General features: G+C 41.3%; 2 protein-coding genes across 2 annotated transcripts; both read left to right on the forward strand.

The window, feature by feature from the left end:
- Positions 1 to 959: 959 nt before the first annotated feature.
- LOC123976704 (beta/gamma crystallin domain-containing protein 2-like) lies at positions 960 to 8142 on the forward strand. The gene is made up of 10 exons (XM_046059052.1): positions 960 to 1134; positions 1232 to 1358; positions 1731 to 1763; positions 3762 to 3874; positions 4115 to 4244; positions 4323 to 4462; positions 5573 to 5696; positions 6461 to 6619; positions 6742 to 6901; positions 7296 to 8142. Exons 1-10 carry the CDS (start codon positions 998 to 1000, stop codon positions 7382 to 7384), a joined length of 1212 nt encoding a protein of 403 aa, XP_045915008.1. The 5' UTR covers positions 960 to 997; the 3' UTR covers positions 7385 to 8142.
- Positions 8143 to 11506: 3364 nt separating this feature from the next.
- On the forward strand, positions 11507 to 15052 carry anxa14 (annexin A14; the record flags this gene model as incomplete). Its single annotated transcript, XM_046059465.1, is given in 11 exon segments — positions 11507 to 11630; positions 11801 to 11889; positions 12833 to 12946; positions 13110 to 13200; positions 13286 to 13365; positions 13519 to 13557; positions 13783 to 13873; positions 13946 to 14041; positions 14117 to 14172; positions 14638 to 14745; positions 14930 to 15052. Coding segments are annotated over 11 exon segments (948 nt in total), but the record flags the coding sequence as incomplete, so codon positions are not given.
- Between the last annotated feature and the right edge of the window lie 11254 nt (positions 15053 to 26306).

The raw sequence follows: 26306 nt of genomic DNA on the forward strand, positions 1-26306 counted from the left end.
CATCAGAAAACATAACTTTGGACCACTCAGCAGCAGTCCAGTCCTTTTTGTCTTTAGCCCAGGCGAGACGCTTCTGACGCTGTGTCTTGTTCAAGAGTGGCTTGACACAAGGAATGCGACAGCTGAAACCCATGTCTTGCATACGTCTGTGCGTGGTGGTTCTTGAAGACTCCAGCTGCAGTCCACTCTTTGTGAATCTCCCTCACATTTTTGAATGGGTTTTGTTTCACAATCCTCTCCAGGGTGCGGTTATCCCTATTGCTTGTACACTTTTTTTCTACCACATCTTTTCCTTCCCTTCGCCTCTCTATTAATGTGCTTGGACACAGAGCTCTGTGAACAGCCAGCCTCTTTAGCAATGACCTTTTGTGTCTTGCCCTCCTTGTGCAAGGTGTCAATGGTCTTCTTTTGGACAGCTGTTAAGTCAGCAGTCTTCCCTGTGATTGTGTAGCCTACAGAACTAGACTGAGAGTCCATTTAAAGGCCTTTGCAGGTGTTTTGAGTTAATTAGCTGATTAGTGTGGCAGCAGGTGTCTTCAATATTGAACGTTTTCACAATATTCCAATTTTCTGAGATACTGATTTTTGGGGTTTTCATTAGTTGTCATAATCATCAAAATTAAAAGGAATGAACACTTGAAATATATCAGTCTGTGTGGAATGAATGTATACATTATACAAGTTTCACTTTTTGAATGGAATTACTTAAATAAATCCACTTTTTGATGATATTCTAATTATATGACCAGCACCTGTATGTCAGAGGTCACATGCCTCTGGAGCAACTAGGGGTGTCTTGCTCAGGGACACAATGGTGGATGGGTCACAGTGGGGGATTGAACCTGTCTCTCGCACCCAAGACATGCGTCTTATCCATTGTACCATTACCACCCACGATTTATGTATAGTTTTTAGCTAATGCAGTTTGCAATAACCAAATAACTTAGGTAAGTTAACCCATTGTCTTGTTCTTCTGCAGGACCTGACAGATCCCTTGATGGTGATGTTTGAGCAGCCAGAAGAAGAGGATGGCATGGAGGAGGAGAACACCTTTGAGGTGACGGAGGCCATTCCTGATGTTGAACTGTTTGAGTACAAAACCTCCACAAGCTCCATTCACGTACTCAGTGGGGCGTAAGTTCACAAATACTGTATTTACCACTGTTGTGAAATCACTTATTTAAGTAGTACTGTACTAGAATAATCAGTTTCTTGTTTGTTTTCCTTCCAGATGGATAGCCTATTCCCATGTAGATTTCTCAGGGAACCAATACATCTTAGAGAAAGGTTTCTACAATAACTGTGCTGACTGGGGTTCTCAGGACACTCGCATCTGCTCAGTGCAGCCCATCCTACTGGTGAGTGTGATGGAAATTCCTGTAAGCGAGTCAACTCAAGAAGAAGGTTTAAGGAAACTCAGGATATCTTACACAGCATTGTTTAATGATGCCTGGCCAAGGAGAGAATGGCATCAGCAGTACAGAGGGATATTTCCTTTCGAGACCTAAAGAGATTCACTAAGTGTCCAAATAAGATTAGATTGGCTATTGGTGGGAAAAAAAAGAAGACACTATGCTTAACTAAGTTAACCTAATTCATATCGGTTGTCATGAAAGTCACAGGCAACAATTTCTAAAGTAAGCCAGTTAGTCTATCTGTCTGTAATGAAACAAATAAGCTTATCTCTATATTGATTTAATGTTATTCCCATGTTTGTGTGTGTTTTTTAGGCTCCATGTGATGGCTCAAAGATGAGGAAAGAGGTGACTATAGTGCATTGACATTTTCCGTTTTATGTTGTTTAATTCACTTCAGTCAAGGGATAGTCTATGATACTTTTCATCTTGTCACTTATATATGGTATTTGGTGTGCTGGGCTTGCTACTCAGAGCATGACATGACTTTGAGAATTTATAAATTAAGGAGAAGAACACGGTAGGCAGGGTTTTTGAAACAGATAGGGCTAAATAGTACTAAATTGCGTGTGCATTCTAAAATATTGAACGTGCAATTATACCTGTTATGGGTGATTTAGTAAGAATTATTACGTAGATGGCAACAGGAGCAAACACAATGGAGGTGGCAGTATTTAAATGAGGTTTTCCGTCATGGAGAGTCGGGAGGGAAAGCAGCCATTGCGTAAAAACCTTGGTTTGTTTCATTCAGTGCGTATGTGGAAATCGTATGTACCTGCCCATCCTGCCTGAGATTGCACTAAGTACTTGGGACAGCACACCTGAAATACTTATTTGTTAAACCCCAGCAGAAACGGCTGCAACAGTATGCTGCAATGACCCAGACGCGAGGAAATGCCAGCAGGTTGTGCTTCATCCAGCCAGAGGGAACAATCACCGACCGTTCGCACTGTGCACAGTCGCTCTGCAATCTCCTGTACCTGGCCCTGTACACCCTAACGCACCCATTCCCTCTCCGATACATACATTGGGTTGTGTTGCTATTACGACCGGCTCACTGTAAACAGTTGGTGATCGTTCTGGCTGGATGAATTTTATTCATCCAGTGTGATTCATGCACTGCATGTGGGGGCTCTCCGCAGCGCCACAAAACTTTCTAAATTCTTCCATCTCACAGAGAAAAGAAGTCAGGTCGAAACGATTGCTTTATTGGCATGAATGTTAATTCAACAGTATTGCCAAAGATAAAGGAAAATACAAAAAAACAAAACAATTCTATTCATATAGTTCATCGAAAAAATTAAATAATTGTATTTCAAGACATTGTATATAGAATAATATTATCTAATATTGTTAATTTCGCTAAGTTTCCTTTAATTACGGCTGTGTCTCCTTCTGGCAACAATAACAACAACCATCTTTGCGCAACACTTGGTGGTTTGCACCTTCCTTTCAAACGTATTAAATACAGATGCGGGTGCACTCACATGAAATTGCGTTTAGTCTTGGTAGATCACATTGCATGTACTAAATAAATGTATTTGCTTGTTACCCTCCCACTACTTTGAACAATAATATTGAAATGCCCCAAATTGCAAATTTATTTAGGCAAAAGTACTAAATGAACAACAGGTGCTATTTTGCACTTTTGAAAGACGTCATTCTGTGTGCACATCGTTAGTAGATCAGCTTACATGTTAATTTGCTGGTGATATCAAGTTTGCACACGCTTTTACTCACGCAAACCTTTAGTAAATCTGGCCCATACATCTCTAATGCCCAAGTGGATGCTGATTGAAGTTTTATAACTTATAAACTATGGAAAATGGCCGCAATCATTGTTCCTAAGCACAAAGGGTTAATTCGACACTTCTGGCACAAGCTGGATCATGTGCTGCATCTGTACTTTGCTCCATGCAGGGAAAACACCTTTTCTTTGTATGAAACAATCCAGGAAACTAATGTGCTTCAGACCTCATGGGTGGATTTACATTTTCCATTGAAAATTATCTTAGCCAGGACTTTACAACATTTATTCTGTCACTTGTTTTCAACTTTTTATTTAAATGATATGTAAATGTTGCAAGTGAAATATTCAATTGTATGGGCAGAACACTGCATTTTAAATAGAACTTGCAATGATGTTGCCAAAACTTGGCCTATGATTGCAGAAAATAAGATAAATAATTCCTTCACAGGGACAGAGCAGCATTGCAATAGTAGCATTTTGGAAATCAGTGCTTAAAAAGCCACTTTAAAAAAATAATAAAAGGCTTCAGGCTATGAATGTGGTAATCTAATCTCTGACTATCCTTTCCATTACCTCTATCTATCTATCTGTGTCAGGTAATCCTGTACTCTCAGCCAGACTTCCAGGGTGAGTGTCATATCTTTGACCACAACCAGGAAGCAGTGCCAGAAAAATTACAGACCAAGTCCTGCAAAGTGTCTGGGGGAAGGTGAGTGATTAAGCATTACAATTGTCCAAGGAGAAATGATAGCAAGCAGGAAAAGTCGGTGAAATAGAAATAGAGTAAAGAACAATGTGTAAAAAGGCCACTAATGCAAGGGTGAACAATAAAATATTCCTAATGGTGATGTACGGACGGTTGAGATTGGGGAGGATTTAAAATACAGATAGGTTATGACTGACAGCAAATCAATAAAAAAACATAATAATTCAATTGCCTGTGTTTCAGCTGGGTGTTCTATGAGGATAAACAGTACTCTGGAAACTTGTATGTCTTATCTGATGGAGAATACCCAAATTTAACCAGCATGGGATGTTCGCCTGACTGCACCATCCGTTCTTTTAAGGCTGTGCCAATGGTGAGAAAGCAATCATATAAAAAATGCAATTTATTCATTCCTCTGGCTTGCTCTGAACTGCCATCTCTCCCTGATTAGACATTCTCAGTGCCCTCCATCTCTCTGTTTGGCCTTGAGTGTCTGGAGGGCAGAGAGATAACCACAGACACAGAGATTGTCAGCATGGTTGAAGAGGGATTCAACAACCACATTCTCTCTGTCAGAGTCAATAGAGGCTGGTAAGTGGATCTCTGTCGGTTTGTGTTTGGCTATTTATGGTTTGTGTGTTTGCATTTGCCAAAGTTTATTTGCATTGACGTATTTCACAAAGTAGCTTTCTGGGTTGACTTATGAACAACAACATCTTTTATGACAGTAAGATAGTTAAATGAAACCACAAGTTGATAGTGGATTGAAAATTGTCTGTTAATACAACATGATAGTTAGCTCTAACAATGTAATAAAAAATTCAACCATACCAAAATGCTTGCTTTTGGTCCCTGTGTATGGAAGCCCTAAGAGGCCATCCATTAACAAATTTCAGTTACTCTGTTTTCCTGTGATAATGGGATAATTCTCTTGAGATCTCCAGATAACAAAATTATAGTCTAATAGATGGTTTGGCAAGTAATTTTTTTTATTTTTTAGGATAATTTAATAGTAGAAATCAGTGTCCCTGCCTAGCTCAGTTGGCAGAGCATAGGACTCAGTGTAGACACTAATTAATTATGATACCGTTTCACACGCTCACAATAAAGTAGGCGCTAGAGTGTGCGTGTCCTAACGATTGGTCCACATCCACCAACCTCTCACATTTCCTGATGGCTATTTCAGAGGTGTGTCAAGTACCTTTGAAAAGTTCTGAAGGACATTCAAAAGAGTGTAGCTTGCTTAACACATCTGAAATAGCCTTCGGGAAATGCGAGATTGGATTCCCCTGAATGAGAAGCGCAGGAATTTCCTCTGCTTGGGGATTCTGGGGAAATTAAAATAAGCATCCACAGGTTGATGGATGTAGACCAATCGGTGGGACGCACACATGCACATTTATTGTGAGCATATTGTGAACAGTATCTTCTCAACTTTGTTGAGAATAAAAAAAATCCAGCCAATGTGCGGATCAAACACACAACCCTTAGATTGCTAGTCTTGTACGCTACCAACTGAGCCAACCCGGAACAGTGAAATAGAAACAGTCATAAAGTATCCTTAAAAAAATAACTGCGTCCCTGTCCTAGACCTTAGATCTTTTTGTTCATGGGAAAAGGGAGTAATTAAAATGTTTGAATGGATGGCCGCTTGCCATGTGCAACAAATTATTCTCTAATTTTGTCTCTCTTTCTTTGCAGTTGGGTGATATGTGAACACAGCAACTACAGGGGGCGCCAATTCCTACTGGAACCAATTGAAATCACGAACTGGCCGAAGTTTAGCTCACTGGAGACTGTTGGTTCAATGTTCCCAGTTAGACAGGTTTGTCAATAAGTCATGTTTACAGCCTGTTTTTAACAACATAGCCTTTAAGTACACATTTAGAAATGCAAAATACCCATCCTAGCCATCACAAGTTAAATTGTATTAGAGTTAAAGAGTCTTCTTGACACTTCAGAATCAGAAATACTTTATTGATCACCGAGGGGAAATTCTTTAGAAAAGAAGACGACGAACGACAGAGCAACTGCAACAGAAGTTGTAGATATTTTATCTAGGATTCTCCGTACTGTTGTGTAAAGATAAAAAAAAAAGTAAAGGGAATAAACCTATTGTGACTGGCTGGCTGCTCTGGTCCCAAACCTTTCTTAGACAGAATTGGTGGCTGATCAACTGAACACAAAGTGGCATATCTTGCATAACTTAATTTAGAATGGATAAGAAGAATTTGATATTAAATGTTGATGATTTGCTCAAAGTGTGACATTCAACCAATTGCCAGCTTTAGACGTTTTTTAGGTGGTGGCAGAATTGTGTTATTTCACGTTAACATTCACATTAAAGTGTTGGTAAAACAGTGCAGTATCAGTTTCATGCTTTTATAAATTAACACAATGACTAGACAGAGCTTAAAATGGTGAACATTATGTAAAACTGTGGAAAGCCAACCTTAAACCAATCTGATGTGATTTAGATATTTAAGAACATGATTTAGCTGTGAGGGGATGTCCTAAACCCGTGCAGTAGTAAGATTCACCGATGTGACTGTTTAACCACAATCCTTTTGGGTATTTTTCCTCTTGCAGAAGCGGCAATTTTTCCGCGTCAAGAACAAAGAGAGGGGTCACTTCATGTCTATCCAGGGCGGGGTGGAGGAGGTGAAATCAGGACGAGTGGTGGTGACACCAGAAGTGGAGCCAATGAGCGACATCTGGTTCTATCAGAACGGCTTCATCAAGAACAAGGTAATGTGTGATTAAGAGGTTAAATTGTTGGCAGCATCTTGCAAACTAAAACCTGAACTGAATTTTCCAAGTCATCCCAGGTTTAAGCAGATTTAATCATGTACTGTATGTGTGTGTTGTAGTTGTCCCAAACGATGAGCCTTCAGGTGATGGGTAACGTAGAGCCGGCATCCAAGGCGGTTTTGTGGACAGAGACCCGGCAGCCTATCCAGACCTGGACAGCCCAGATGAGTGGCCTCATCACCAGCCTAACTTTCCCTGGCATGGTCTTGGATGTCAAAGGTATGAGAAGAAAACATGAGCATTGGCCTGACTGCATATAAACATGTATTTGACTATGTGCTTCCCTGTAATATTAATTGAAGTTCATCATATGATGAAGAATGAATCTTGATGAACGATTTTCTAAACAAATCTATTGCCTGTTAGTCCCTGTACGTTAATAAATAAATGTATCAGCTGTGGTGGAAGAAGTATTCCGATTCTTTGCTTAGCTAAAAACAACAATGTAACAATGTAAAAATTACTGTAAAATTAAGAGTTCTTGAGTAAATGTACTTAGTTACATTCCCACACTCTGTGCCACTAAAAATAGTTTTGCTTTTTCAATATGGCCATTACTGCGTTGCCATGATGATGTTGACTTTTTCAATATGATTATTTTGCTTTTCCTCAGGTGGCAAAACTTACGACAAGGACCATGTGGTGATTATGCCGGAGAGCGAGGAGAGGCCAAGCCAACAGTGGGAAATAGAGCTGCTGTAACCTACTATAAAAAACTTTGCCAGGCCTTACTTAGCGGTGCATCAACAGTGCTTCTCTTTACAGCTCCAGAATATTCCCTATATATATATATACTGGGAACTGTGCATTTCTATCCAGTGATTGAGTGTATGGTTTGACCTATTCTATGTCTTTGACTTTTTCACGTTTATCTGATCTGTTATTTTTTTGTCAACAATTTGAGTATTCAAACTAGAATCATCATGTTTGAATGATTCCCAGGTCATGCAAATGTCCTGAATATAGTTGATGCTCTCATAACTTTGTTTATGATGGAGCAAACAAAGTTTTAATTTCTTCTGGAAATTGTTTTCCTGGAGTGAGCAGGAAGTGGCAAACAATGCTTTATACAGATAGGAGACGAATGAAGCCAAGTGAATGTGTAGTGTGCAAGAAATGTATGCTATGCTTTTTTTATTGTGTTTTTTAAAGTATTTTTGTATGGGCTGTATGTATTAATATTTGTTTTGTGGGAAATGTTGCAGTTATGTATGCAATATATCACATTGCATTGTGCAGGGCAATGAAATGGGTTGTGTGTGTCCAGTTACTCTATTTCTTGTTGTATTTTTGTTGTCTTATGAATAGTTGTTGTTTTATGTCAAATTTGTTACACGGAAATGTTACCAGCATCAGCTGTAATGTTAATATTTGATGCTAAAGATATGATGTTGAAGGTAAGGGAGGGGTTTAAAAATATGAAATAAAAAATGTTAAATAAAACAGATTTGACACATTGATTTCAAAAGATTGGATAATTTTTGTAACATGATGTGTAAATACAATCTGTTTTGACGTGTTTAAAAATACTAACTCCACATACTAAAAACCCACTTACTACAAACATTTATCCTGTTTTTTTTCATTTTTATTAAAATGGAGCTGTAAAAACTGATGTAGAGCACAGCATCATCAGTGAAAACTATCATGACTTATCATGTCTCAGGTCATTGGCACTCTGTGGAGGTTACAAGGTGCCTGGAATCTCACTAATTTTCAGGGGTGACATTGTCACACTCACTGTAGTTCAGCTCCTCAACTTTCAAGTTTAACTGTTTAATTAACATGCACCTTAAACGAAACAGCTTTCATCATTTTTTGCTTTCACTTCTCATGTGTCAATCAACACTTTTTCTGAATTTTATTCTACTTTTTATGCTACTTTTCCACTGCTTTCATCTCTTGTCAAATGACAATTCAATGGCTTTCAGTGGTTATACATCAACTGATATTTTAACTGCTTTCTGAATGAAGACCTAACCGCAGGACACAGACCAGGAAAGAGCTGGTAGAAAAGAGTTTAATTGCAAAAAGTGAAGGAGTTGCTGGCAGGCAAACGAGTTAGCTCACTGGCTGCTTGCATAATGCATGCATATGTTAAAAATTAATGTGCATTATTTCATGAATATCCTGACACCCCTTCAGTAATACCTTGCTTGTTAAAATATTTTTCCCATCAGCTTTTATTATGGGTACAATTAAAGTCAGAGAGTCATAGGGTCTGTCTGTCAACGAGGAACACTTTTTACATAATTCTGCGTCATTTCCATTCAGTCACATCTGAGGCTGATAATTCCTGAGTGTCGGCTTTGATAGGAGTTAAATCATTTGAATATCCCTGCAACATTTAGCCCAATAAATCATTTCCTTTGTTGCATGTCACCTCCCTCTCTCTCTCCCACATTTCCTATCTCTTTCTCAACTGTCCCATCACAAAAATAAAAGCTAAATAGCCCCCTAAGATACTTTACAATCGTTTCCAATGTTCAAAGGACACCAAGGTAGAAATGCCTCTGAGCAGGACACAGTGTAAATATAGAATGCAGGTGTTTGTTAACAGCTACAGAGAGAAAACACTGCTGCTGCTGGGCAGTGGTAACTGATCAGAAACGGATGTTGCTTCACGTGACGCTTCAGAAGGAAAGGACGTCTCATTTATGTAAAAAAATATTTCCTCATTTCTTCTCTCTTCGCATGGTTTCATTGCCAACACAAACACAGACAGGAAAACTGAAACACAAGGAGGGGGTAAACACAAGGGAAACTACATGGCCACTTTCAGTGATTACACATCAACTGACAATTAGCTGCTTTCATCTCTTCAAATGACACACTTAAATTAATACTTAAACCTCATTCAGTGCTTACACTTGAACTGAAACCTAAACTCCTTTCAGCACTTCCATTTCAACTGCTCTTTGAGCATATTTTAGCATTTGTATTTTGACTGATTCAGGATTTTGTCTGTTTCAAATGTTCCAAAATGTTTCCTTTTGAAATGGATGTTGAGTATAGCTTATGTTAATACTACCAAAAGTCAGAAGACCTTCCTGTAGATAATTTTCTTTGTGCTCTGCAGGTGAACAGCAGGTCTGAGCACAGAGGACTGGACAAATTAAAACTGTAAGAGGAATACATTTGTTCGGGAGGTCTCATCGGCCTTTTTTTCTGATGGAAATGACTTTAGATGGAAATGACTATACATTTGTCTGTGAGACTGTAATTTATGTGGCCTGTAATTTGTGCCTGATGAGCCTGAAAGTGAATGTGATATGTCTGTCTCTCTCTCTTCTCTCTCTCACTCTCCTTTCTTCATTCTCTCTTGACTGGGGAAAAAGGGCGGATAAGAGTTTTGGAGTATCGGATTGTTATCACTTAGACAACCTTTTGTTAGCTCTTGTGACACAATTTAGTTTTCAGGTGTTTCAGGCAAAAGGCCATCAGGTTATATACATAAGCATGACCAGATCCCTGAATTCATCCTTAAACAACTTCCTTACTTACAGAGATGACTGACATGCTGCCTGTTGGTGTTTCTTAATCATCTTGATGAAAAGAACAGTAACAGTTCATGACTGATAATTCATTTTTGGCCTACAGCCTGCATGGTCAGGTCACAAAAAAGTTCACCTGTAAACAAACCTGACTGCCTGGATTCCTCATCTGCAAGGAATGGCAGCATTATTGCAAGTGGGTGGTCATAGTAATTCTACAGAACAATAGTGTTGACAAAACTTTGAAGACACTGTGCACCGACTGGTGAACTGCAGCAGGTGTGGCGTAGTATGGGTGGGACTGAGATACAAGGTTGATCAGAGAAGGTAGTAAAACTACTCCACTTCCGCACCTTCCCACAGCTGCCACAACATTCTTGTACAGGTAGGAAAAATATACATATTTTCTAAGCAAATATACAGGTGTTTTGGCATGTTGGGTGTCTTGGTCCCTTATAGACAAATACTTGAAGTAACATAACTGGTTTGTTGAGATAACTACTGTACTAGTTTCATGAATGAACTATCATCAAGTGATTCATTGAACAAAAATGCTAATTCAGAATGAGATTAATCTAAAGGTTCCCCTCCTACTATTCAAATCACCAAACTGGGTGTCATGCTGTGCCAATGTACCATTTATTTAATTCAATTCCTGAAATAAATTCAATTTATCTCTTACTCACATTCTTTCATGCAGTTAAAATAAAGCCATGGACCCGGACTACTTCAAATCCTATGTAAGAACTTTATGCGTTGTCTTCCCTCTGCTATTGCTTTATAACTCTGTTTACCAAGGCGTCACATTTGTAGGTAACTTATGCTGTCTCGTGTTCTCTGATTATGTGCATACCTACCCTTATCTACAAAAGTCACTAAGTACGCAATGATTCCAGGCATGCTGCAATGTGAACTTGTGTTTCAGTGCAGTGCTGAAGATGATGTTTAATATTATACTTTGTTTCCTGTTGAAGAATAGTTCAGTTCTTATGCTTTCAAACTAATTCTGCAACCTACAACTTTTCAAACCATCCCCAAACTAGTCGCAATAGAAGTAAAGAACAGAACATTTGACATCCTTTAAATTCAAACACAAAAACTGATGGATTGCTCAGCTTCTGCCAACACCTTCAAAGTATGTCTGGGCAAAACCATTGTCACCTTGCTTATTTTCTTGTACACAAAACAGACAGGATGTGTGTCCAATGGCAGGATTTATGCTTAATCTTCCAGTCTTGGAATTTCCAGAATTTGTTTGGTTTCTTTCTCTCTCTCTCTCTCTCTCTCTCTCTCTCTCTCTCTCTCTCTCTCTCTCTCTCTCTCTCTCTCTCTCTCTCTCTCCCTTTTTATCAAATAGGATATGTGTTGGGGTACTCTTGGAACGGTGCGACCCTTCTCCAATTTCCACCAGGACCGGGATGCCATGGAGATCCAGGCAGCGTTGGAGAGGAAAGGTACTTCTGCTTGTAGATTAAAACTGGTTTGAGTGGTGTTGTTGACCTGCAATGTTTGACAAAGCTGTACACAATCCTATTTTCTTTTCCTTCTTAACATTGCTTGCTCCATCGCTAAATATTCAGTACTGCATCATAATTGAAATTCAATCACTGTGTACATGGCTCAGATGCGGGGACTCTCGTGAGAATCCTAACCAATCGGAACAATGCCCAAAGACAAGTGATCGCAAAGACCTTTGAAGAAATCACACAAAAGGTAAAGAAACAAATGACCTGAATATGTTTACAACAGCACTTCTTACTGAATTTAACAATTTACAAGATGAAAAAAAGTGTTTAGAAGCTAACTATTATTCAGAATGAGTTTCAAAGTTCTAATAGCCCCCCAATGAAAAATAGTCCCCAAAATAATCCATGTTATGCGATGCAACAGAATATAGAGCGATGATAATACTGTATTTCACAAATATGTATGTTTGCTCATCTGTAATTCCCAAGTGTTTGCTGATCAAACATTATTTAAACTGGTCTTACAAGGTTAAAACACACCTTTGTTTAGAGAGGGAGTAGTATAAACAATATAGGTTAAAATAATGACATGGGGTGAGGTAGAGAATTAATAGATTAATAACCATGTAGTAGTCCTGTAGCAGTAGTCCATCCTGCACTGTGACTGTCTCCACGGTGTGTTCAATAAAAACATGGAAAGATATAATTGTTTGTGTGGAGTGAGTTAGTTAGTTAGTTAGGCAGACTGTGTTTGTCTATTGTTGTGACTTAGATGAAAATCAGATCACATTTCTTTCTTCTTTTTTTTTTTTTGCAGAAATCCAAGTAATTCCAAAGGGTTCACATACTTTTTCCTGCAACTGTACATAATTTGGTTTTATGGATATGGTGGTGGAGAGTATTGTCTTTGGTCCAAAATCTCTCATAGGTGTGAAACTGGGTTGACATCTGGTGATGTAGATATGTTTCACATCATTTTCATACCAGTCCAGATGCACAGAAGCATCTGCATTTGATGGTTTCTCCACTCTTTTTTTCAGTTTCATTTGTCCTTCATCTGTATATTTTAGGGTTGATTTACCTTTCAATCTACTTGATTGGTCTGATTGGTAAAGTGAGAGTCAACAGACAACTAGAGACAATGTCTACGATATGTGAAAACATCAGTATTTGTTCTGACTCTGTACCAGAACCTGGCAGCTGGTGTTAAGAAAGCTCTGGCTGGAGATCTGGTGACTCTATTGTTGGAACTGCTGATGCCTCCTCTGCAATATGAAGCTCTACGCCTGCAACAGGCCATGGTGGTGAGTGGGTTTTTGATTTTTTTCCCATATTTTGGGGTGCTTGGGGTTGGTGATTCAATGTGTGTATTCATGAATACCTTGTGGGGAGGAGGATATTTTACATTTTTCTGTCAGTCATATCCCAGGATACACATGCAGGATGTATGTGCTTCTGTGTGTGCAGGGTTTAGGCACAGATGAGGAAACACTACTGGAGATCCTGTGCACACGATCTGGAAAGCATCTTCAAGAAATCAGTACTGCATACCAACATTGTAAGTCACAGAACATCCCTAGTCCTTCCTTCCTTTAAACCTATAATAATCTGATGTCATATTGTTTGTGTGTCCCTCTTTTCAGTTCATAAGAAGGACCTGGAGAAGGAACTGAAAGGGGAAACCAGTGGAGACTTTGCTAAACTTGTTGTGGCTTTGCTAAATGTAATTTGGTTATTTATATTTTCGTCACCCCTCACTATTCATATTATTAAAAACATTGGATATGAGATAATGGAGATGTAGAAATAGGATTTCTTTGACAGGTTCTTCTGAAAGAAATTGCAATTTTGTTTTCTCACTCTTCTCTCCCAAAAGAAAGAAAATATTGCTGGTGTGGTTCAAAGAGATGTTGAGGTAATATCATCCATGATACTTTTACACAAACATACTGTGGTCCAAGTGGATGTAAACAGAAATAATCAGTACTTTCTAATGATAATATTATTGAGCAGGCACAATGCACTCCATTTACAGTGCACTATTATGGCATTTATGATACAAGCAATTGAATGCAGCATGTAGTGGTTGTAATCCAGACAGAGAGTTTTCACCCCTTTGACTGTGTTTCTTTTCTTCCAGGCTCTTTCTGTGTCACTAAATGGGAAAAAAGCTGATGCAGGACCATGGATTGACATACTGACCTCTAGAGACTCAGACCATCTTAACAAAGGTGAGGCTGTAATGTATTATTCTTATGTGAATGACTGATGTTCATTGTTCTGACCTTGTCCATTACTGATAGTGCTGATGGGACTGGAGCTGGAGAGCGGAAAGATGGTGGATCAGACTGTGGAGAAGAGGTTTACAGGAGACATTCAACTGGGTTTGAAAGTTTTAGGTAAATATTGTTTGAGATACTGTGTGAGAGATGAGAATGCGCTGTCCATGTTTCATGATATCTGTGTCGTAACAGTACAGTGCATTCAAAACCCTGATGTCTACCTGGCCAAAAGACTAACAACCATGAAGGTAAGATGCTGTCATCATCAATTATCCCTTTTATTTTTATTATTTATGGTAATTGGTGATACAATTTAGATTAAACAATGCTATGATGAAGTGATTGATCATCAAACTTATAAAGACTATTATTGCAGGTGTTGTGCTCATTGTTCACATGTCTAATAAAATGTCTAATAATCTACTTATTGTTATTAATTTAGGAAAAGGGTACATTGTTTTTGTCACTTGTATGTAATATATACTATATATACTATATATATATGTGTGTGTGTGTCTGTGTGTTTATGTGTGTATATATATGTACGGTATGTAAATATATATAAAATGTATATGTGTATAGTGTGATATGTAGATAAACATGCCTTTGCCTTTTGCCTCCTACCACAGAAAAAGCAAAACTTTGTTAAACCAATAGCTTAAGGTAAACCTATGTCGTATATATTTCACACACAAAAGTTTTCACTCTTTCAGACGCCAATAGTGCAGGGGATTATGGTGTCTCACTGTGAGGAAGATCTGTTGTGTATCCGAGCTGCCTACCTTAAATTAACAGGCACTTCTCTCTACACTGCTCTGCAGGTGGGGCACACACATAATACTGTGCTAAATACACCATCTTGAAATACTTCAACATGTATGTGTACTGACGTGAAAATGTGTGTTTTCCAAACATTCAAAACAGCTCTTTTTAAAATGCATATCATGTTTTTATTCTTCTAAGGAAAGTACATTTTTACATGTAAACTTCATGTTTTTCCAACAGAAACAATTCAAAGGAGATCATCTACAGGCTCTGCTGGCCATCTGTCGATCTGAAGATTAAAAAAAAAGCTTTCTTGCTACTTTTCATATTTTATGAAATCTCATTCAATTGCATGCTTTGCATGTGCTTGTTTAAATGGCTGATATAAATGCACGCAATGAAATGTAACAATACAAGTTATGTTAGATGTTTCATTTGTGCAGTGTGGTTATTTGTTTTTATTACTTTTATCTGTCACAACACTTCCTCTTCATCCTGATGATGTGATCTATATATCTATACACAGTGTTCTTTCCAAATGGCACACCTTCTCTTAATAATTTAACTGAAAATTTTACTACAATGTCTGTCTTTTCTTGAAATTATATTGTCTTAGATTCATTTTTAATATCTGAATAAATAAGGCGTACACATACAGTAAAACAATCACAATTCAAACAGTAGTAGCCTCAATCATCACATCACTTTCGCAATAATGATTCATTCCTGATGCCACATAGAGTTCAGATACATTACATTACATTTTTATGTTAAACTTGAATAAATTACGTTCATTAATATACATACATATACATACTTAGCATAAAAAGCATATCATTCAGTCACTTCTTTGGAGCGTATCTGCATTCAGTTCAACTCAATCTTCATTTACACTCAGAAACGGTGACTCAAGATTCTTTTTTCCCTTTTGGTGGGTTTTCTCAGTTACTTTTCAAGAACATAGCGTGTAGAGCAACGATGGCACAAAAGAAAACAGCAGAGAAGCTTTAATGTCTGGGCCTCCACTCTGTGGGGTGGTGGTTTTGTTGGTTGTCATTGTCATAGTTGTGTTTGGCGAGGTAGTTGTATTCATGGTGGTATTTGAAATTGCCGTAATGTTTGGGGTGGTGATTGTAGCATTGGTCCAAGAAATGGTTGTGGTGGTGACTGGGGAAGTGTTTTTTGTCGTTGTTGTAGGGGTGGTCGTAACACTTGCAGTAGAGGAAGGGGTTGTAGCCGTTGCTGTAAGGGTGGACGTACCACTTGCAGAAGAGGAAGAGGTTGCAGACGTTGTTGTAGGGGTGGTCGTACCACTTGCAGTAGAGGAAGTGGTTGTAGCCATTGTTGTAGGTGTGTTCATACCACTTACAGCGGAGGAAGGGGTTGTAGCCATTGCTGTAGGGGTGGTAGTACCACTTGCAGTAGAGGAAGGGGTTGTAGCCGTTGCTGTAAGGGTGGACGTACCACTTGCAATGGGGGAAATGGTTGTAGTCATTGTTGTAGGTGTGGTCATACCACTTGCAGAAGAGGAAGAGGTTGCAGACGTTATTGCAGGGGTGGTCGTACCACTTGCAGTGGGGGAAGTGGTTGTAGCCGTTGTTGTAGGTGTGTTCATACCACTTACAGCAGAGGAAAGGGTTGTAGCCATTGCTGTAGGGGTGGTCGTACCACTTGCAATGGGGGAAATGGTTGTAGCTGTTGTTGTAGGTGTGGTCATACCACTTGCAGTAGAGGAAGAGATTGCAGATGTTGTTGCAGGGGTGGTCGTACCACTTGCAGTGGGGGAAGTGGTTGTAGCCGTTGTTGTAGGTGTGTTCATACCACTTACAGCAGAGGAAGGGGTTGTAGCCGTTGCTGTAGGGGTGGTCGTACCACTTGCAGTAGGGGAAGTGGTTGTAGCCGTTGTTGTAGGGGTGGTCGCATCACTTGCAGTACTGAATGGGGTGGCGGTTGTAGTAGTGGTTGTGGTGACGGTTGTAGATGTGGCTGGAGAGGTGGTTTTAGCCATTGATGCAGGGGTGGTCGTACCACTTGCAGTGGGGGAAGTGGTTGTAGATGTGGCTGGAAAGGTGGTTGTAGTCTCTGGCATAAACGTAGGAGTAGAAATGTTTGCCGAAACACTTGGGGCAATGGCTGCAGTGGTGGTTATCAACATGGCCGTAGTGATGTTGCTAGTATTGGTCATGGAGATGGTTGTAGCGTCTGGTTGCACAATAGTCTCTGACAAAGACGTAGGGGTAGAAATGTTAGCAGAAACACTTGGGACAATGGCTTCAGTGGTGGTTATCAACATGGCTGTAGTGATGTTGCTAGTATTGGTCATGGAGATGGTTGTAGTGTCTGGTTGCACAATAGTTGTAGTGTTAGGTGAAGCGGTGGTTGTGTTAGTGGTCACAAGCATGGTTGTACTGTTAGTAGTTCCATCCATAGAATCTGTTTCAAGAGAAATTGGTTCAGGTGTAATGACAGCCGTGGTGTTGGAGTCTTGAGCCTGATTGGGAATAGAGTGGAAAGATCATTCAAATTAATGAGAAACAAAAGCCTTAGTGTAGAGATGCACCGATTGATTGGCCAGTGATCAGAAATGGTCGATTTTCAGCTTGATTGGACATGACAGGTGACCTGGCTGATCAGTCTTAAATATCTGATTCTGTGCCGGTGAAATTTAAATATATGTTCCGTCAGACAGTAACCGACTATTAACACAGACGCTAAAACATGTTGCCAGAGTGGATGTTCCTCACCATGAGTGAAGTCCTAGTGCTTGCACTTTGTAATATCTGTAACAACAAAATAAGCTATGTGTCCCCACACAAATACTTTACTTATGTGGCCCACCCAGGTATATTAACGGCCGTGTGGCATTAAGACATAGAGGTGTAGGTGTATGTATTACACTTTAATTCTGTGGGAAACACTGAACTGTGTTATGCAGTTCATTTTCAGTTAGATTATACTTGTACAGAAAAGCTCTGTCCAGTGGCCTAACCTGGAGCACTTTTTTATTTCAAGATTTGTTTGAGTAAGAGAAGGTCCTGTAAGCTAGTACCGTTTTGGGGAAAATGTTAAAGTAATTAAATAGTCAATGTTTTATTATGAACATCCAATTGAATGAAAGAATAAAAATAACCAATGCTTATGCTGGTGCTAATGGGGATCCTAATGAAGAAATAAAGAAATAATATTCCAATAAAAAACAGTTTGTCATGATTAGGCTTCGCCACCTCCCCCCACCTTAAGTTTTCTCCGTTTTCCGTTTGAATGGATTATAGGTTACATTCTGCTTTTTTTTTACTAACCTAGAATGTATTCCATCAGAATTGTTTTATTCATGATTATCTGTTTAATTTCATAACATTCTAATGATCAAAAGTTTGTTGGTAAAATGTTATAGGCAAAATGCAAAAAAATACTTGGATAGTACTGTGTTTTGGAATATTTTCTTGAAGACCAATTTAAAAACATTATAAATATTTACCTTTCCTAATGCCAGCAGAGCCAGTATGCAAAATCCCAGAGCCAGTATCTTCATGGTGGAGAGCTAAGAGGAGGCAGAGGTGCACCAGAAATAATATTGAAAATGTCCTGTTGCACAGTAGCCAGGCTGCTGTGTTATGGTGCTGTGAAAGTTCTCCCACTGCAACCTTGTCTACTTCCACTCTCTTCTGGGAAACTGTGAGGGAACCTTTTGTTCTTGCTTTTATACAAAAATACCACGGTTCAAAAGGTGTGAATTTATGACGTACATTCATCCTGACTCTGGACCCAGGAAGTTGGATGGGGAGGTGCGTGTGAGATATGCAAATGTGTTTATGTGAGGAAGACATTGTTCTCCTATGCACAATTTCTAAAGCCTTATCACTTTGTACTTTGCAATTATTAACAAGTGCTCACCACTCATGCTGATGGCTTTTTTTCTTGTTACTAAAAATACTTAAATTAAAAATTATTGACTTAAAGCAATAAAACACTCAAAATTCTTCAGTATCATAGCCATCCCCATTAGCTAACATCTCAGTGACTGCTCACCTTCCTTCAACCAAGTCCAACTCAAATTCATACTTTCTGTGCATTTAAGAACATCTAATAACTTTAGAACACATTATATATTTAATAAATTATGTTTTATGGGGCTAACAATGTCAGAAAATATTTTATTTCCTCACTGTCTTGTTGACACCTGCTTTAAATTTTTAGCCTAAACAAATGTACTGTACATGACAAGCTGCTTAACAAACTTCCCTGTAAACTTCATGTAAAGTATTTAGACATTGGTGGGTGCAATTATGTCCAACTGAGGCCATTAGATTAATGACAAAGAGAAAATTATTCATCCTGCCTTATTGCTCCTGGTGGATTATTGACAAAGTGATAAATATATACTGATAAATAAATAGATAATTTTTCCTGGGCTTTACCCCGGGATGTTTTGACTGTAGCCCCGGATGTAACTCAACAACAACAACAAAAAAATTTTACATGTTAATATGCAATAATCTTCAAAGAGCGATGGTTACTCGCAATAACTGATACATTATGTTTGAAGTTCACATAACGTGACCCCCCCACCGTTCCTCAGCCTGCCTGCGCTTAGAATGAGCACGAGAAGAGAGAGAGAGCGCATTGCTCACAGCCAGGTCTTATCTGCGACTTCTGAATTGTCCCTAAATTGTAATCAATTCATTTAAATATAATTGTTGTCAGTCAGTGTATAGTCAATGTCTTTGCTACACAAACGGTTAACAGTTGCAGCAAAGTAGTGAGAGAATATGACCCCTGACGCTTTGTGTCCTGCTGTCTCTGCCCCCCTCGCTGTGAGACACTACTGTTTTACTGTCTCCAGGATGCTTCATTCCCTCTAAAGCGGCTGTGAGCTGCACTTTATCAGAGGAGCTCAAGTGAACATTTGTGGTGATATTTCTGTGTGATCACAAGTCTTTTCAGTTTCGGTTTTCTCCCTCTGATGGAGAGCAGTGCGCTCATCTCATCGAGTAGGCTACAAGTCAAATTATTTATTTATATTGGCCAAACTGTTTTCAAAAAATGGGCCAATGATTGCCCCATAAAGCATAGGCCCATACTGACATTACGAAAAGCTTTTTGCTGGTCGCACAGACTTTACAACAGACGACAATGTTCTTTGCATCTTAGACTGTGACACAGTAATGTCAGTAGCTACTTACAGCTGTGGAAAGAACGTCTCGGGTTACATATGTAACCCTTGTTCCCCGAGAAGGGGAACGAGACACTGCGTTGGTGACGACACTATGGGAACGTCTCTAGGCATGGCAGGGCTGAATTATGAATGAGACTACTCCAATCCTATTGGTGTTGCTCGAACGGTAGCGTGGGACGGCGTAACTGGAGGCGTATAAAGCACGCTGGCACACAGGACAAACCAGCTCTTTGCTACGAAGTAAGGCGCTCCAGGAGGGGCGAGGCGGGCCAACCCAGTGTCTCGTTCCCCTTCTCGGGAAACAAGGTTTACATACGTAACCCGAGATGTTCCCCTTCGAGGGAACTCAAACTGCGTCGGTGACAACACTATGGGAACGAGATACCCACTATGCCACGCCGAAAGCCTCCGCCTGCCCCAGCGTGCAGTAACCCAACTAAGAGGAGAGTGCTCGGGTGCCGGGCGCAGAAGGAAGGTCCAGACTGTAAAACCGGATGAACGTGTGCGGAGTGGCCCAGCCAGCTGAACACACATCCCGAAGAGAAGCCCCTGAGAGGAGGGCCCAAGAGGCCGCCTTGCCTCTAGTAGAGTGGGCCCTCATGGCCATAGGTGAAGGCAAACCGCGCACCTGATAGGCCAGGGAAATAGCCTGAACTATCCAGTTGCTGATAGTGTGTTTAGAAGCCGGGAGCCCAACCTTGGGGAACCCAAAACACAACAGCAACTGGTCTGCTTTCCACCACCGGGAGGACCGCAGAGTGTAAATACTCAATGCTCTGACAGGGCAGAGAAGATGAAGTCTCCCGTCCTCCGCCGTCACATGAGGTGGGGGATGAAACGCCTGCAGCACCGTAGACCCTGCCATACTGGACGGTACCTTTAGGGATGTAGCCCAGACAGGGGTGCAGGAAAGCCTTGACCTTCCCCGGGAAAACACCAGGCATTGAGGAGGCACCGAGAGTGCCTGGAGATCCCCCACTCTCCTCGGAGAGGTGATAGCCAGGAGAAAGGCCATCTTAAGGGTCAGGTGCTTGGCCTCAGCCAACTCCAGGGGTTCGAAGGGGGCCTCCGCCAACTCTTCGAGAACCACTGGCAGGTCCCAGGTGGGAATCCTGGAGCGAGTCACCGGTCTCATCCTCCGGGCTCCACGGAGGAAGCGCACGACCAGCGGGAGCCTCCCCAAAGGTCCCTCCCTCAGAGGAGCGTGGAACGCCGTAATGGCAGCCACGTACACCTAGAGTGTGGATGGCGAAAGGCCAGCAGAGAAACGGTGCTGGAGGAACACCAGTACCACAATTACCGGGCAGGTAACTGGGTCCACCGCCCGTTCTCTACACCAGGTGGAAAACACGTTCCACTTCAGGCCGTACGTCCTCCTGGATGGAGCTCTGGAGCTGAGCAGTCTCGACCGCTCCCGCCGTCAGGCCCGCCCCAAGGAACTGTGCCCCTTCAGGGGCCAGACCCACAGCCTCCACAGGGCGGGGCAAGGGTGAAAGACCTGGCCCTCCGCCTGAGACAGCAGGTCCCTCCTCCGAGAACCACACTCGGGCCTGCCAAAACGGGGCTACTAACAGTAGGCTGACACCGTCCTGACGGACCCGCTCCAGAACCAGGGGAAATGCATACAGATGCAGCCTCGGCCACGTCTGCTCCATGGCATCCAGCCCCAGCGGGGCTGGGGGCGAGAGGGAGAACCACAGTGGACAGTGCGTAGTCTCTTGTGATGCAAACAGGTCCACGTCTATTGGGCCGAACCTTTCGCACAATAACTCCACCACCTCGGGGGGGAGTCTCCATTCCCCGGGTCTCAGCCCCTGTCTCGAAAGCAGGTTCTGGGCCCCAGGGATATACATCGCCGTAAGAGACAACAGTCTCTGCTGGGACCACAGGAGGATCAGATGCGGCAGTCTGCACAATGGGCGCGAGCGCAGACCCCCCTGGTGATTCAAATAGGCCACCACTGCCGTGTTGTCGGTGTTGACGAGGACGTGGCGACCTCGGAGGTTGGGCAGAAAGCTCCGCAGAGCGCGGAACACCGCCAACATTTCCAGGCAATTTATGTGCCACGAGAAATGACGCTCCTGCCAGGATCCTCTCGAAAAGCGGCCGTCCATGACCGCGCCCCACCCCGTGAGGGAGGTGTCTGTCAAAATAATTGTCCAGCGACATGGCACCCCCAACGTGGGACCCTGGGACAAGAATCAAGGTTTCTTCCATACAGACAGGGAACGAAGGCACCTGCTCGTAACCTGTATCAGACAGAACGGGTTCCCCCTCGGGGAAAACCCCTTGGTCTTCAACTACCACTGCAGGGCTCTCATATGTAGCAGGCCAGACGGTATTACGCTGGATGCAGCTGCCATGAGACCCAACACCCTCTGAATGTGTTTCACTGTGATGGTGCGGCCTAGCTTCACCACGGTTACTGTGAACAAAATGGACTCGACGGGTACAGGAGATAGTTAGGCTCGCATAGCCGTAGTGTCCCATACCACCCCTAGGAACGTAGTCCGTTGGGTGTGTCTTCTTCGCGTTGAGCCACAGCCCCAAACGCTGAAGGTGGCCAAGGACGACATCTCGATGCCGAACAGCCAACTCCCGAGACCAGGCCAGAATGAGCCAGTCTTCGATGTAGTTCAGCACGCGGATGCCCTGGAGCCTCAGCGGGGCCAGAGCTGCAACCATACACTTGGTGAACGTGCGAGGGGAGAGTGCTGGGCCGAACGGAAGAACCCGATATTGGTACGCCGTGCCCCCAAAGGCGAACCTCAGGAACTTCCTGTGAGAGGGATGGATGGAGATATGGAAATATGCGTCTTGTAGATCTATCGTGACAAACCAAGGGGGGACCCCGAGAAGCGACACTGTGCCTCTGGCTCTGGCGGTAGGAGCTGGACAACGGCTGGGACCGTCTCTCTGCAGCCGGCGAGGGAGATGCTGCCGGAACACCTCTCCTTGCGTCTTGGCATGCTGGAACCTGCTGACGACGGTGTCCACCGCCTCGCCGAACAGGCCAGAGGTCGCAACCGGTGCATCGAGCAGGAAGGTCTTCTCCCTCTCCTGGATGCCCGAAAGGCCTCCTCGAGAGTTGCCTGTGCGTGCGGCATCCCCAGACGAGACACACACAGCTCGTGAGTGTCCCCAGCCGTGATGTAGCGCGGGCATGGAAAGACACATTTCCGGAACTGCTCACCAGCCATGATCTCCTCTGCAAACTTCCAGGTAGGACAAACTTCAGTGGTTATTTGTGGAGCTTCGTTCTACCAAAAATATCAGAGCGCCTGCTGAATAGAAAAAAGCTGGTTTGTCCTGTGTGCCGTGGTGCTTTATACGCCTCCAGTTACGCCGTCCCACGCTACCGTTCGAGCAACACCAATAGGATTGGAGTAGTTTCATTCATAATTCAGCCCTGCCATGCCTAAAGGCGTTCCCATAGTGTCGTCACTGACGCAGTTCGAGTTCCCTCGAGAACGCCTCTCTCCCTCGTTCTCCATTCTTCATTCAGTGTTTGGCTAGCAGCTGACATTAATAACAAAATCCGGTCCCGCTGAGCTGTCGCACAGTTGTGGATTTATGTCTGGGATGGTGCGTTCAGTAATGAGTAACGCAGCGTTACTTGCCTTAGTAACTAGCAATAATATTACCGTTTTAGAAAAGTAATTAGTTACACTACTTAGTTAGGGGAGACCGGGTATGGTTGTAACATGGGGAGAGTTGTAACAACACCAATTCCACCAAATAGAGATAAGATAAGAGTTAGGTGATCATTTCAGTATTTACTCCCTGATCAGGCATGGTGGTTATCAAGTCTGGAAACTGGCATATTCAGAATATATAGAGACAAAACTGATTTTGAGGTAAGAAAGTAACTTTTTTGACCAAGACTATTTTTTGTTTAATATCTATACTATTGCAGAAAGAATTGTTTGATTTATATTAGATTGAAATATAGTTTCTTAGGCAACATGCATTTTTTCCTTTCTAATTTCAAACCACTATGGTAATACAGCTAGATAAACATTAGCTGACAGGGGTGGGGTGGGTTGTAACACTTCTTTAAAAAGTGTTACAACCATCCACGATACATAAAACTAGGTACTTTCTTGATTTTAATATTTTCCAGATTGCCCTATGCAGTCTGGGCCCACCAAACCCGCACTCCAGGGTTACCAGCATTAATTTGTCAGCACTGTGACCAGTCCTCCCTATTCACATGTTGTACACGTGTTGGCGTGTGTATCGTCACTCGACCTTTTCCATACTCAGTCTCCACCGGTGGAGAGGGTAGAAAAGTGTATGGGCAGCTTGTGAGAAGTGCCTGTGTGCAAGAAAAAGTCCCGGTACGCTAAAGAGTAATATATAGAAGTGCTGGCATACCTACCCATGAATACCGGCCCATTTCAAGCACTGACTGTGACTCTGAATAAGAATATACACACATTGACACACACATACATACACCTCTTTTTAGTTAGACCTAAAGATTTACAGAGATGTTCTTTAATTAATTACATTGTAGTAGTATTTATTAAGTATACTTTTTAATAAGTTTATTGTGTAGATAAATTTACATACACATACTGTTCATGTGTGAGTCATCAGACATAGGCTGTTACAGCAAGAGAGAAACATTGTTCTTTTATTTAACTACCTGTTTTGGAAGCATATCATATAGTGTGGCATCTATTTTTGATTCTTTTGTGTGATTGTTACAACCTACCCCAGCATGTGTTACAACCTACCCCACTACTGGGGTAGGTTGTAACAAGGGAACACATTGCATTTGACATCAACTCACGAGGTCTGTGATATTCTTGTAGAGGAGTTCCATTTGTAGTGAAAAAATGCGGGTATTTTGTATAAAAATTTGAGAACTCTGCTAAAAAATTCAGTGAGTTATAGTTACTGAAGCAAAAAGTGTTACAACCATACTGGGAAAAGTAATATTATTACTTTTATACAACACTGGTTGATTCTCTTTCCCCATAGCAGGGGGCTGCTGTGGTTGAATGAAGCAAAGGGGACGCGTATTATCCTGTATCCTTTCGAGTTTTTGTAGGATGAGTATAGCCTACAGGCCGGTGGCTGTTTCTTGATCAATGAGTGGGATGTTTCCCCAATTTCTTCAATTGTCATTGCAGCCTGGTTTGGTCCTGTAAACACACTTATAAGACCAAAAGACAAAACACTTTAAATGTGTTATTCTAAAATTACATTCTCTGCTGCAATTTCTTGATTTTTGAAGTGGCACAGTTCCTGAAGTTCACTTCTTGGACACTGTTGCCCTCTGCAGTCTGAAAAGGTCCACAGAAACGTGCAGTTTTTGTGAAAGGTTGTGAGGAAGCCAATGAGCTAAACTGGGCTTACTATTCTTAATTTCACTGTGTGAAAACACAAACAATATGCAGAGTGACTTTCTTCAAAACACTTTATTGTATCAAATCAAGCTTCTCATAGTGCTTTTAAAGATGACGGTTTTTGCAGTGGTGCGCAGACAATTACCTGCGATTAAACATAAAGAAAACAAAACAGATGGAAATTGAGTGAAATGGGCAAAACATGCAAAAACCTCAGAACTGAAACAGACAATACACTTAAATTTATACATGTGTAATATATTGATTAAATAAATATTCTCACACAGGACAATAAATAGGCCTACAGAATATACAAAGTGAAAATGTGGTTTATGCCACCTTCAACTACAAATCAGGCAATAGTAATTATGATTTAATGATATCTGCTTTTTCCTTTACATATCAATGCAGAATCTGATTCACACATGTCCAAAGTGTCTGTTAGTTCATCAATAAGCTAACGCTGTCACTCTGTCATCTGTGTCACTGCTATTAGTAGGTCTTCACTGTTTTAAATTGGAATGAGTATGTTCATTCCCCTGACCTCATCCATTACTTATAGTGCTGATGGGACTGGAGCTGGAGAGCGGAAAGATGGTGGATCTGGCTGTGGAGAAGCAGTTTACAGGAGACACTGCTTACAAGTTTTAAGTAAATATTGTTTGAGATACTGTGTGAGGGATGACTATGCATTGTCCATGCTGATGACTGTAATCAATGACCTTTCTTAATATCTGTGTCGTAACATTACAGTGCATTCAAAACCCTGATGTCTAACTGACCAAAAGACTAACTACCATGAAGGTAAGATGCTGTCATCATCATGTCTCTTTTATTCTGATGCTTTATGGTAATTGGTAATACGATTAAGATCAATCAATGCTATGCTAAGTGATTGATAATCACATTTATCATTATAAAGACTAAATAATTCTTTATCCATTATTTTTTCTGTACTGCAGGTGTCATTTTTTACATGTCTAATAAGCTAAAGGTACACTGTTTTTGTCTTTGTTGTAGGTACTTACAAGGGACAAGGCTGTTTATTACTGTGCTAAATACAATGAAATACTTGCACAATTGT

The sequence above is a fragment of the Micropterus dolomieu genome, linkage group LG09 (genome assembly GCF_021292245.1).
Source record: "Micropterus dolomieu isolate WLL.071019.BEF.003 ecotype Adirondacks linkage group LG09, ASM2129224v1, whole genome shotgun sequence".
Classification (NCBI taxonomy): Eukaryota; Metazoa; Chordata; class Actinopteri; order Centrarchiformes; family Centrarchidae; genus Micropterus; species Micropterus dolomieu.

Coding starts and splice junctions, on each gene's coding strand:
- LOC123976704 (XM_046059052.1), top strand. CDS start 998: ATGGTGATGTTTGAGCAGCCAGAAGAAGAGGATGGCATGGAGGAGGAG. Junction 4,463..5,572: donor GTCAGAGTCAATAGAGGCTG/GTAAGTGGATCT, acceptor CTTTCTTTGCAG/TTGGGTGATATGTGAACACA. Junction 5,697..6,460: donor CAATGTTCCCAGTTAGACAG/GTTTGTCAATAA, acceptor TTCCTCTTGCAG/AAGCGGCAATTTTTCCGCGT.